The 12,896-nt window shown below is 45.8% G+C and overlaps 1 protein-coding gene across 1 annotated transcript in view; it reads right to left on the reverse strand.

Annotated features, from left to right (window-relative positions):
- The window catches only part of TOM1L1 (target of myb1 like 1 membrane trafficking protein), a 68,005-nt gene extending 66,146 nt beyond the window's left edge, over positions 1 to 1,859 (reverse strand). Inside the window, exon 1 of the mRNA XM_053288571.1 lies at positions 1,242 to 1,859. Within this exon, the coding sequence (XP_053144546.1) occupies positions 1,242 to 1,299 (58 nt within the window). The 5' untranslated portion in view covers positions 1,300 to 1,859. The remainder of the gene's footprint in view (positions 1 to 1,241) is intronic.
- Between the last annotated feature and the right edge of the window lie 11,037 nt (positions 1,860 to 12,896).

Consider the following 12,896-nt stretch of genomic DNA (forward strand, 5'->3'; position numbering starts at 1 on the left):
GGCAAAAGAATACATTTTCTTTCATCAGTGTTTCAGATACAGGAATTCTAACATGCATTAATGCTTGTGTGTGTGGAGCCAGGGGTGGGGGCTGCATCATTCCAGATGAATGAACCAAGAAATACAGGGATGGCAAGGGAAACCTGACAAGAGGATCCTCACCTCTAACAGGAAACACTGCAAGATCAATGCTTTACATGTCTTTTAAGGGCGAAGCCAGTTAACAAAAGAACATAAAAACAGCCCTGCTGGATCAGGCCCAAGGAAGCCCACCCAGTCCAGCATCCTGTTTCACACTGTGGCCCTCCAGATGCTTCTGGGAAGCCCTCAGACAAGTGGTGAGGAATTGTCCTCTCTCCTGCTGCTGCTCCCCTGAAACTGGTATTTAAAGGCATCTTGCCTCTGAGGCTGGAGGTGGCCTATAGTTCTATGGTTCTGTTGTTCTATGGTACATAAATCAGTAGCAACGGGGAAGGAAAGGTCAGCAGATGAAGCTTTCCCCTGAGCTGTTCATCGTACATTGGTTAAAGGTGCAGAAGGCCGTCAGAAGGGCGGGAGGTGGGAGATAGTTGGCACAGCAACGGTAAGCAAATTACATTCAGAATCATCACCCGCTAGAGACCAACAGGTGTCCCCAAAGGAAGTCCCAGAAAGAGACCAGCTGGTGCAGATGCTGGGGATGCAGTTATTATTATATTGTATGTATGTGACACCTAATGGTGCAGTGGGGATGTAACTTGCCCAGGAAGCAAGATATTTTGCTGGTTCGAATCCCCACCTATATCAGGCGGCAGCGATGCTGAAAGGCATCATCTCATACTGCGTGGGAGATGGCAATGGTAAATCCCTCCTGTATTCTACCAACGAAAAACACACGGGCTCTGTGGTCACCAGGAGTCCACTCAACGGCACAACCTCACGTGTATGTATGTATGTATGCATGTATATTGCTACTTCAACACACATACATGCAGCTTTTCAACCAAAAGTTCTCAAAGCGGTTTACACAGAACGATAAATAAAACTGCACGCAGTAACTAAGAAACATTAGTAGCTGACAGAGTGCCACCACCACCAAGAAGTTTCTTGGGGCCAGGAAACGCGAAGGAAAGCGATCTTCTTTCCCTCTCTTTTTCTCAAAAGGGATGATCATTCAGAACCTATCTTCGCAACCACAAGCTGGGACACCCCCTCCGCAGCCCGCAGGGAGCCCGCTCGGACGACAAGGAGGCACCGCTTACCTATCAGGTGGCCCACGGCTGTGCCGAAGGGATCCTTCTGGCTCTTCCCAAAAGCCATGATTCCTCTCGAGTTCCGAAGCACCCAAGAAATCGCTTCCTGTCTTTACCGGGGACCAGCAGTGGCAACCACCACTTGCTCCGGCTTAGCTCCTCGAGTCGAGATCTCTCGCTGCGCCCTTCGCCCTGCTCTGGGAAGGAGGAGGAGCCCAACAGGCTCCAGGTACTCGCCCCGTGGAGCGTCCCACTGGTTCCTCGCGGGGGGATCACGTGCTGCGCCGGGATTCTGAAACGAAACTCTTGCAGGAGACAAAGGAGTTGAGAGGAGCAGCCGCTGTCTCCTCAAGGGGGGCAAACTAAAGCGAGGCATCCCATTTTTGAGCTTCCCTGGGTCGGATTCCATGTGGTCCAGAAGGTGAAATCTTCACAGCCCCATGTACAACCCAGCTGGTTCAAACAAAAGTTCTGGGATTTCGGCAACCTCCGTATCCCTGGTATCAACTCAAGTCCTGGCGTGGAACTGGGTTTAGAAAGAATGGGGTTTGGGAGTTGCTCTTTGACCAAGCAGAGGTGGGACTTCCTCTTTCATAGTACTACGAGGGGGCTAATGCCGACGGTGGCGGCGGCGATCTGTATGGTTTTACACGATTCGTACGTGTCCTCCTCCCCCGCCCTTACGGTCTTCCGATCCCCGAAACACATTTCTATTGGAAGACTCGCAAATTCAGTTACTTGAATAGCAGGATTTACTTCCCGGTAAATTCACATGCTTCGAATAGCAGCCGAAGTTTTACAGGCGTTTTCCGAATTCACCGCAGCGTTGCGAATACTGATGTTTGTGGTTATTTTGATTATTATGATGATGAATATCATAAGCTTTTTTTTTGCGTATTCAAAGGGCATTCACATGCAATCTTTTGCACAGGAGAAGAATAAGCAAGGCAGTGGGACGCATTTCTGAGTAAACATGCATAAAGATTGCGTGTCAATCGTCATGGAAGAAGCAAACGCTCTCCTTTGTAATGGTGGGAATGCTCAAAATTGGGTAGGTGCAAAATTCAGCTTTTCTGAGAAAAGAAGAAAGCAAGTTTCTAGCCCTCATGGCTGCCCTGGCTTCCTCCGAAGAAGAGCAGCAGGATATATAATGTGAAAATGCTTGGGAGGATGTAGGGTAGGCTGTGCCTGGTGAACTCTCAGAAGCCGGAGAGGGAACTGAATGAAAGTTCCAGAAGTTGGGAGTTAAGAGTTTCAGTGCCCTGCATAGCTCTTTGTTCATGACCAGCAAAAGCATACATAAATTGCCAAACAGGGAGAAAGTGATAACAAAATATGCATATTTGTCTGATTTATAGATGTTGCAGAATTTAGCTTTTGTTGATGCAGAATTTCGATTGTGGCACACTCCTGTTATTTGGCTCTATCCACCCCCAGCACAGTACCTCCAGTGACTGTTGCTGGAGTCTATGTGATGTTGCTTTTTAGATTGTGAGCCCTTTGGGGACAGGGATCTATCTTATTTATTTATTATTTCTCTGTGTAAACTGCCCTGAGCCATTTTTGGAAGGGCAATATAGAATTCAAATAAATAAATAAATACATACATACATACATACATACCATCTTTATGAAGCTACCTAATGGTGAGGGGAAATGACTTGACTAGCAAGCCAGAGGTTGCTGGTTTGAAACCCCGCTGGTGAAACACCTATATCGGGTAGCAGCAATTTAGGAAGATGCTGAAAGGCATCATCTCATACTATGCAGGAGGTGGCAATGGTAAATTCCTCCTGTATTCTACCAAAGACAACCACAGGGCTCTGTGGTCACCAGGAGCCGACAGTGGCACACTTTACCATCTATATGTATGGCAATGTCCAATAAAAACAAAAACAGGTCCATATGCCAAGAAGCTCAGAATCTAAAATCAACACAAGAGACACAGCAAGGTCCTTGGGTGGGGGGGAAGGGGACAATTGCCCTGGGCCCCATATATGAAGGTTCCCATCTGAAGTGTGGTTCAGTATTTGAAATGCTCAGATTGATCCTTTTCTTTCAAGACAGTAAAACTAAAAATAACCCAGGATCAAGAGTTATTTTGTGTTTCCGCACACACTCAATTGACTGGACCATTGACTTTAATGGATAATGGTAGTCCTGTTGTTTGACTTGCTCATTTAATCAACATACTGATGTCAATTACTTGACATGCTAAATATGCTAAATCATTGTAAACCGCTTAGAGAGCTCCAGCTATACAGCGGTATATAAATGTAAGTGCTATTGCTATTGCTAATCTAGATAGTTTTTGAAAAGATTTTATGCATATCTAGCATTTTTTCAAATGGAGAAAAAAAATCACATTGACACAGTGTGTAGTGGCTAACATACCGTACAGGGCACCACTTATGAAAGAGGGGCATATTTATGTACCTTCTGCCCCAATCAAGCGCTTGTTCTCACAGTGAGTGGCCACAGGGATTGTTGTGTGCACACTAAGATGTGTGTAATTACCGTTGTGCTGCTGGCGCAGCAGTGATGATTACACACACATTTGTATGGATGGAACAGTCCCTGTCATTGCTCACTGTGAGGATGAACTCTTGGCTCGAGTGGAAGGTGCATAAGCACATCCCTCTTCCATGGCTGGTGCGCTGCACTGTATATTAACTAGGGAGAAGCTAGTGGCGGGCAGGCAGGGAGCATTTTAAATGAGCATTCTACCCTGGGGGCTCTCAGAGTCTTAAAAAGGTTCTGGACACAACAAATGAAGAGGACAGAACAGAGATGAACTGGAGAAGAATATATGATTATTCTATTTATGCATATTTAGTGGCCCCACTGGAGCTGTTCCCTGGAGCTCTCCCTGCTGTGCCTGGTCAACCCAACTGGGACCTGACTGGCCTGGAACCATCTCATGCCCACTCCCTTCAGGGGAAGATGGAAGCCCCAAAGGAGGGACGCCACATTCTCCACCGGACTCCATAGGGCCACGCAGGCAACCAGGTAACCCGGCATCCCGACAGGCAGAGTCCAGATTTCTTCCCCTCCGACCCAAGAGAGTGGAGTGCACACAGCTCTGGTATTAGTATTGACCTAGCAGGATGGATCTACCCCATTTGTGTCTCACATGCTGCAGTGCTGGTAATACTGGGGAACACCATCGTGTGCGACATCTAGTGATAGCAAAGGCTATTGAACAATGGCTTGAATATTTCTCTCAGTGAATACAAAACGAACAGATCCCAAGTCCCAACTATGCTAAAAATGCATTTAATACACCACTATGATAGGCACAACTGTCATTCATTCATTCATTCATTTGAGTTCTATACCTCCCTTCCAAAAATGGCTCAGGGCGGTTTACACAGAAAAATAACAAATAAATAAGATGGATCCCTGTCCCCAAAGGGCTCACAATCTAATCTAATTATTGTTGCTCTTCTGAATTACTAGACCAAAATAATTCACTTATTACTAAGTTCACATGTGCTGCAAAGTTCACATGAAGTCCACATATATTGTGGACTATTTTGGTCTAGTTATCCAGAAGAGCAACAATAATTGTATAATATTAGTTGTGCCTATCATACTGGTATATTAAATGTGTTTTTAGCTTATCTGGAAATTGTTCATTTTGTATTCACTTAGTGAATACAGTAGAGCTCAACATGCGTTGCTGTTTAGATCTCAGCACGCATTGTGTTATCTTGAATATCTTTCTACATCAGGAATTCTTACATTCTTCAAGAAAATGTGTCAGAAACTCTGCAATGTACAGATGGTTTCTTATGACTTTTTTGATCTTATAAGTGATGTGGTAGAGCTACTGTGAAAGCTTTCTTTTATTGGCATGGGAGTTTAGTCTTCTGAAGACTCTAAGATGGAATGGGCAAAATTGGTCCTCCACCTGTTGTTGAACTACAACTCCCATCGTCCCAAGTCACAATGTATAGTGTCTGGGAATTATGGGAGTTGTAGTTCAACAACAGCTGGAGGGCCAAGTTTGCCTACCCTTGCTTTCTAGGGCTCATCATCTCTTGATTTAATCCATTCCATATTAAGAGGGCTTTTCAGAATGCAATGAGCTGTCTTGCTTGTTCTTATTTTCCTTGTGGTATGCAACTTTGCTGACTAACCTGAGTCATCTAGAACTGTTTCTCTGCTGCCTTTGTTTTGCCATGCACTTCTTGGGTCACATCAAGGCCTGGACTGGGTAGGCTGATTTGTTGACATGGAGGAATGAGTGGCTTGTCCTGCCTTATTGCAGAAGGTTGGATTCTATAACCTTTCAGTCTCTACAGTTGTCAGATTCTGCCACTGTATTGTTGCATCAAATGCATTGTTCTATGAACAACACCAGTATGTCAAAACAAGAGCATGTGGCTTTCAGAAAGAGAGATAAACTAGGATGTATGAAAGCGCCTGGTATTCCTTTGTTCTGTGATGCCTTCTTGTCACCACCTGTGCCCCCCCCCCAGTCTCATTCTTGGATGTTTTCATTTGTTTTCTCAGCAGGAATGTTTCCTCTTAAATTGTGAAAGCTGAGGAACCAGGGAGAGGAATTATTTAATACAATAATGGCAAATGTGGCTTGTTTGACTTAATATTGTGATTTTTTTAAAAAAAGGTTCAGTAAAATGTTGGTCTTTAAAATTAGCTGAACCCATTGTTGTGACCCTAGCCAAGCCTTGAGAGGCAACCTTGAGAGGCAACCAACACAGAGGAGGAGTTAACCTGGCCAGAAAGATCAGCAAGATTGGCTGCAGTGGTGCCAGACCCAGGCCCCAGCAGTGATCCTGAGCCTGTCAGTGAGGAGTCCCACGTGCTAGAGATGACTGAGCCAGGATTCTCAGCAGCAGCAACATATACATGGACATGCACCTGTGAAGTCTGACATCCCAAACCAGCCCCCTCCGCCCTGTGGCCTCCCTTCACACTCCTCAAAGTCTGCTTACCGTCAAGGCCAATGCTCTAGGCAGGTGTTAACTGAGAAGCAAAGCAATTTCTAAGCTCTCAGCCAAAGACCTACATCTTTAAGATCTGCCTCTCCTTAAGAAGGAGATGAAGCATGGCAAGGATAGGCACATGCAGGGGAGTACATAAGTAAGGGCTCAGTTGAGCTCCAGGCATCATCAGAGCAAACTGGAGCTAGCCCTAGGATACAGAGCACCCTGGGTGAGGAGTGCCTTAGGGGCTCCCACTCCCAAGGTTCATCAAGTTGGGTAGCTTTGGCAGTACTGCAAAACCTAGTTGCCCCAGGCTTTCCCAACAGTGCCCAAGAAAAGGGCCCAGAGCTACCTCTCAATAATTTGTTGGCTTGCTGCAGTGCTCTCCTGCTCCGATTCAGGGATCCCACTGAAGTCTCCCAGGCCTTCTGCAGCTTCACTGCAGATAGTACATTCAAATGGCAAGCCGTCATGCTCAGCTCAGTACCCCCATCAGAAAGGTGATCCTTTGGCTTGCCTGCCCCTAAGGCTGACCCTGGAGCAAATCTTCTGCTTGATGTTAGCCACGGTCCTGTATGTCCAGTCTGACGTTATTGACTTGGCTGTTCTAATCTCAGGTGCCCTCTCATTCCCTCTGGATTCTAGCTCATGGTCAGGAAGGACACCCATGGCCATCTTCTAATGTATCAATATGGCCAAATGTAGATGCCCTAAGTCTATTACAAGATGTATATCTACACTGCAAATATATATCCATTTTATACCATGCAGTGATGTCTGTCGCCCCACAAGATCCTGAAGGTTGCTGTTGGAGATCCTTAGCCTCCTCTCACAGAACTATAGTTCCCTAAGTTTCCCGTAATGCAGGGCTTTTTCATCATGTGCACAGGATGAAAAATAGATGCATACCAAAGGGGATGTTTTTATGGTGGGATTAGAGTTGCCAGTTTAGAAATAGTCCCCATGGTGTTGGTGATGTTAGTTCAGGCCTGCTCAATTTTTGCCCCCCTCCGCCAGCTGTTTTTGGACTACAGCTCCCATAATCTCCAACCACAGTTGCCAATTGCCAGGGGTTATGGGAGTTGTAGGCCAACATCTGCAGGAGAGCTGAAGTTGAGCAGCCCTGTGTTAGTTGCTGTAACAGCAGTTTCATCTGCAGCAATTAGCAGAATATTGCCTTAAATGCCATGAAAAAAGCATGACCCCATGTGTGCTGCCTTGACTTCCATCATGGAAGAAAGGTAGGTATGTAATGTAATCCTGTTTTGTAAAGCAAAGAGATTGTGGCTTTGGCATGCCTTCTTGTGTGCAGGCCCATTTATTGCTTATAGCAATCTTCATACATTGTAGTGAGTTGGCCACCAAAAAAAGTAGTCCTAAGGAATGAGCACACGTGGCCTGAAATATAGAGGGGATTACTCCCTGCACTTCTGACATGATGCCTCTATGACAAGAAATGACTCCTATAACACCTGAGCCTATAACAAGCACAAGAAGAAGCATCATGATGCGAATCATGATTATCCACCCACAGAAACCTACAGTAAAGCTGCTGCTGATCCAACACTGACCTCTTCAGCCACCAAAGGCAACGTAACTCAGGTCTTAACCTGAGTCTTAACCACACCACCCAAGGAGTTGCTGCAAGTATCATTTTAAAAATGACAGCCATATATTTTCCAAAATAGACAATCCATAATTAACTGCACCATTTTTAATGTAAACACACACACACAATTGTGTGATTGGAAGAGATGTTGTAGATCTCCAGGATAGCCATTAACAAGATAGCCTTGGCCATGATTACGAACAGTGCTAACCGTCTTGTAGAAGCTGTGCTATAAAGCGTGATTATCTTCTTCAGCTGTTTGCAGGTATGATTGATAGACACAATTGTGTCACTAAATCACAACTTAATCTGTAGCTTGGACAGTTTTAATATGTGGGACAAGTGAAGGACAAAATGAAAACTGCATCACTAATGCTTTTGCTTTGCATGATTGATAGACCTAGGAATTTCAGGAGAGAGATATTTATTTCAGAGTCTACTTGGAATCTATAAGGGACTTTTTTCTTGCTCAAAAAAGAAGGCTGCGTACAAAGTTAATCAATGAAGGAACTATGATACAAATAATAACATCCCATTCTTAACCCAAATGTGAGCATGTTACAGTTTTATTTATTGGTTTGGTTTTTAATTATTTTTGCTAAATCAGCAGCTCAAGGCCGAACATAAGAAGCAATTGGCACATCAAGTTACAAAAGCAAAGCATAAAATTTCACAGATATGCAATTTAATTCTGTGGGCTAACTATTGCTTGTGCAATAGGGATTTTCTGCCCGCTTTGTGCTGGCTCCTGCACCTCTCAAGAAAGCTGGATCCTTGAGAACAGCTTGGGATATGGTGTGGAAGGCTGTAGTTTGAGGGTGACATCTGTAGAAATCAGAGACACCCCCCACACACACATGCATGAGTGGAACAGAAGTGCTTTATACTTACACAAGCAGGATCCCTGAGTTACTCTAGCATTTTACTACAAACCGGAGTATAATCTCCATTCTCTGGTTGCACTCACATGTAATGTGAAATCAGAGTTTGACAAACCTGTGGATTCAACTTGAAACTGTGAATGGCATCACAGACGGTCGTCCAACCGTGGTCTGGCAACCTCCGGCTTTGAGAGAGGGGAGCCCATCCCCGCTCCTCTGATGCCAAGGCCAATCCCAACAAAGGAAGGAACATGATGACTTCCTAGGAGGGTCTATGTATATGAGGGAGGGGAAGGATCGAGGGTGATGGTCTGTCCTGCCGTGACCTAGGATGTTCTTGCAAGAGCTCATCCCAGCAAAGCAGTCCTTGCAGACCAAACCACACTCCTGCTCCATTGGCAGCTTGCTGTCAGTAAGCTTGCACTTGCATGAGTACAGTCTACTGCGGAGGACCATTGGGGTATACACCCCTGGTCTTCCATCAGACTGTGCACTCATGAACCCAACAAAGGGGCCCCTGCTTGTGTGGGGCCCCCACTCTCCATGGTAAAAGTTAGAACTTTTGCCCCGCAGCCCCCTTCTCCCCTGGGAAGCCTTGCATGCACCCAAAGGAGATTTTGATGCTCTATGTGTCGGACCCTGGCCACACGCACGGATGGAGGGTGGGGGAGACTGGGTGTGGGGACTAATCTTTACTCACAAAATTCCCAGGTTCGGGCCAGGATTGTGCCATATGCAGATCTCCTGTTGCAGGAAATCACAGGAGAGGGGAGCCTCACTTTCCACCAACCCCAGGAGAGCAGGATTGCCATTTTGGGGCACAATCAGGGCCCATATGTCCACATGGGCAGACAGGCTGGCAGAGGCATGCTCTGACAGCTACTTAGTGGCAGTTGCCAAGACAAGGAGAGCAGTTGCTGGTGTTCCCGTGCCTGCAGCTTTCCTGCACAGAGAGCCCTCGTGGTCTGACACTCTTGTGAGAGAGCAGTCCATCGGAGAAGGGGATGTCATCAGACATTATTAGCGATCGGCTCGACACCTCTGTCCCCATACACAGTTCTTCTCATGAGTTGTGAGGGGGTGTCCCCAAGGCCTTACACTCTCATGAGTAAGCGGTCCACTCCGGATCAGCATCCATCATTATCACAGATGAGGAAACTGCTCTCTGTGTGTTGGCAATGCTGATCTTGCTGCCTGGCCCTTCTCATGAGTAAGCCTGGGGAGCGCAAACCTTCCCCAATGTGCAAAAAATAGAACTTTTAAACCTGACCCTGGGTTACACCAAGCCATATGTTCCTGTCCCAGTGCTGTGATGGGGTGCCCTGCTTATGTTGCCACCTGGAGTATTTGTGCTTGGGAACATACATGATTGTCTTTTTATTCTCGGGAAGAGAATATTATGCCCGCCCATCCCCTTTCTCTCCTACTTGCTAGGTGGGGGTAGCAACGGGTGGAGTGGGGATGTCTCTGTGTGACTCTGCCGCTTGACAGGCTGACAAGCATGGGATATGACGTGGCGGTGTCCCTGTTGCTGGGCAGCCACACAGCTGGATTGGTGACAGGAGGGACGGGGCTGGTGCTCGGAGAGGTGGCCAGGGAGAAGCACCGCAAACATGGAGCCTGCGGGCATGGGTCTGTGCCACTGTCTCTATATCTGCAGTTTCAAAGACACTTTGAAACCTTGGTTATGACTGCGTCTGGGTTTGGACATAACTCGTTGACCAAACCTCAGGTCTTGGTGGCAAGCCTTACTGCAAACTGAAATTAGAGTTTGCCACGGCAAATGGGAGGTCACTTTCGGCTTGAAACTGTGGTTGCACAAATTTGGATGTAACGGAGTTCCAACCTCTGCCCCATTTAGCTCCAGTTTCGTGTTACATCTGAATTCGGCCTCTCTATCACTGGCTGACATCCAGAGTAAGGACCCAATGGAAGCAGCATCCTCACAACCAGAGGCTGGCTAAAATACAGTCAGAGGTTTCCCACTACTGCTGCATATGTCGGGGGGGAAATGATTTTGGGCTATCATCAGTGTCCCTGTGCCTTCTGACACTCTGTCCCTGAAGGCTGAGCAACCCAACATTTTTGAAAGTGATGGAGAAGATTGTCCAAAATTGCACAAACAATGCACATACAGCGGAAGTGGAGTAGCTTCCAGTTGCGAAGATGCATCTTCATGCCATTGCTCTGGATGCCAGCCAGTCTGCAAAAGCCCAATCTAAATTAGCTTTCCCCTGAAATATGGAGAGGTTTGAGTGGGCTTGATGTTTGTTTTTAATACTTATACTTATTGTCAGATGCTTTAAATCAGGGTTTCTTAACCTTGAGTCCCTAGAAGCTGTTGGACTACAACTCCCATCACCCCCAGCATGACCTTTGTGGGAAGGGGTGCTCTCTACGGTGGGCAGTTTTGAGCATATTACGTCAGTGCTTCATCAGCTGCACTGGCTCCCAGTCCGTCTCTAGGTGCTGGTTTCAAAGTGCTGGTTTTAACCTTTAAAGCCCTATATGGCTTGAGACCGGGTTACCTGAGAGAGTGCCTTGCCCCATATGTCCCAACCTGGACCTTAAGATATTTGGAGGCCCTCCTCCAGGTGCCCCTGCCAAACGAGGGAAGGCGGGTGGCCATAGGGATAGGGCCTTTTTGGTGGTTGCAACTCATTTATGGAATAGCCTCCTCAGTGAGGTTCACCTGGCTTCTTCATCACTTTGTTCTTTTAGACTCCAGGTAAAGAGCTTTTTGTTCACCCAGGCCTTTACAATTCTGGTTTTCAGATCTAATTTGATTTTCAACTAGTTTTAAAATGAGTCTTTAAACTGCTTTATATTGTATTTTGTATTTTCTTTTTTCCCTTTTTGTCGGTTATGATTTAATGTGTTATGTGCTTTATTGTATGTTTTAATCCTGTGTTGTGAGCCGCCCAGAGAACAATTTGTTGTTGTTGTTAAACAAATTTGTGAATTTTTGGACTTAACCATGGGTAGAGTTTCATTTAAATTGATCTCCTTTGGTTCCAGAATCATGCACTACAGTCCCCTGATACAGAAGCCTTCAGCTTTTTGTTGTTGTTAGCAGAGTAGAGGCTGGATTTCTCAAAAGGGCTTAAATCTGAAATATTGTAAGGTTGCTTTTTAAGATAGATCTGGAGGCCCAATATTAAAATGCCTGTTGTTAATAGGTCTGGCATGTATTTAATGAAGACCATTGCATACCTAGTCTTCCATGGGACAGTACAGTATAGTACGGTACCTTTCATGGTATAGTAGCAATGAAATCTCTAGCTCAACCAAAGAAACAAGGTTGATTTGTAAATAAATGCTGAATGGATATGCGCCTGGACATGTCGTAGATCTGACTGGCTGGTGCACAGACAAGCCATTTTTACTGCATCTTAGCATTGGCTTTCTAATAATAATCTAATGGTTTGCTAATGTAGCAATTAGGTGAACAGTTAAACGAAACTACTTACCTATAAAAGTCATGCTGGTTGCTAACAAGGCCAGATCTGTGCATGTACACCCACCTCTCAGTTTTAGAGGACAAACTTTCCCTTGCAAGATAATAAGGAACTGCCTTTTAATAAGTCCAGCAATACTAGGCCCAACTAACCTAGCACTGGTTACGTGACTGTTTGCTGCTCTTCAGGATCTCAGGAAGAGGCAGGACTGACTTTCATGTTAAGGCTGGTGAAGGAGCCTGCCTCAGGCAGCAGGTACGGTAAGTAATTTTGTTTATTGCTGGGTTTTTTGGTGTGTGTTTTTTTTCATTACCATGGGGGCACCATTTGGATTTTTCTGCCTGAGGCACCAAAATACCTTGAATAATTTCTGGGTAGAGGACAAGGCCTCTCCCAGTCCTTTTTCCTGAAAACTTTACTTGCTGCTGAGCTTTGGCCTACGGAATAGTGGCCCAGTTCCAGAGAGTGCCGTTTGTGAATTGAACCCCCACATAGGAACGGCAGCAAGAAACAAAGGTCTCTGGGACAATTACAGCCTGAGGGTTTCTTCCCTAGTAGGTCCACAGTGCTAGCTTCTAACACTTTTTAAAAAGACAGTCCTAATAACCCGAAGACGTGTTAGTCATTTCTGGGAACAGCTTAGTAACCAGAGTGGGTCTTAGTGGTCAGAGGGCTGGACCAGCTTGCTGAATAACCACCTTTGTACTTGTCTGCCCCACCTCACTTTTTATTCAGGCCTCAAGCTTTCTTCCACCATCACTGCC

Source organism: Hemicordylus capensis, chromosome 2 (genome assembly GCF_027244095.1).
Source record: "Hemicordylus capensis ecotype Gifberg chromosome 2, rHemCap1.1.pri, whole genome shotgun sequence".
In the NCBI taxonomy this organism is placed as follows: domain Eukaryota; kingdom Metazoa; phylum Chordata; class Lepidosauria; order Squamata; family Cordylidae; genus Hemicordylus; species Hemicordylus capensis.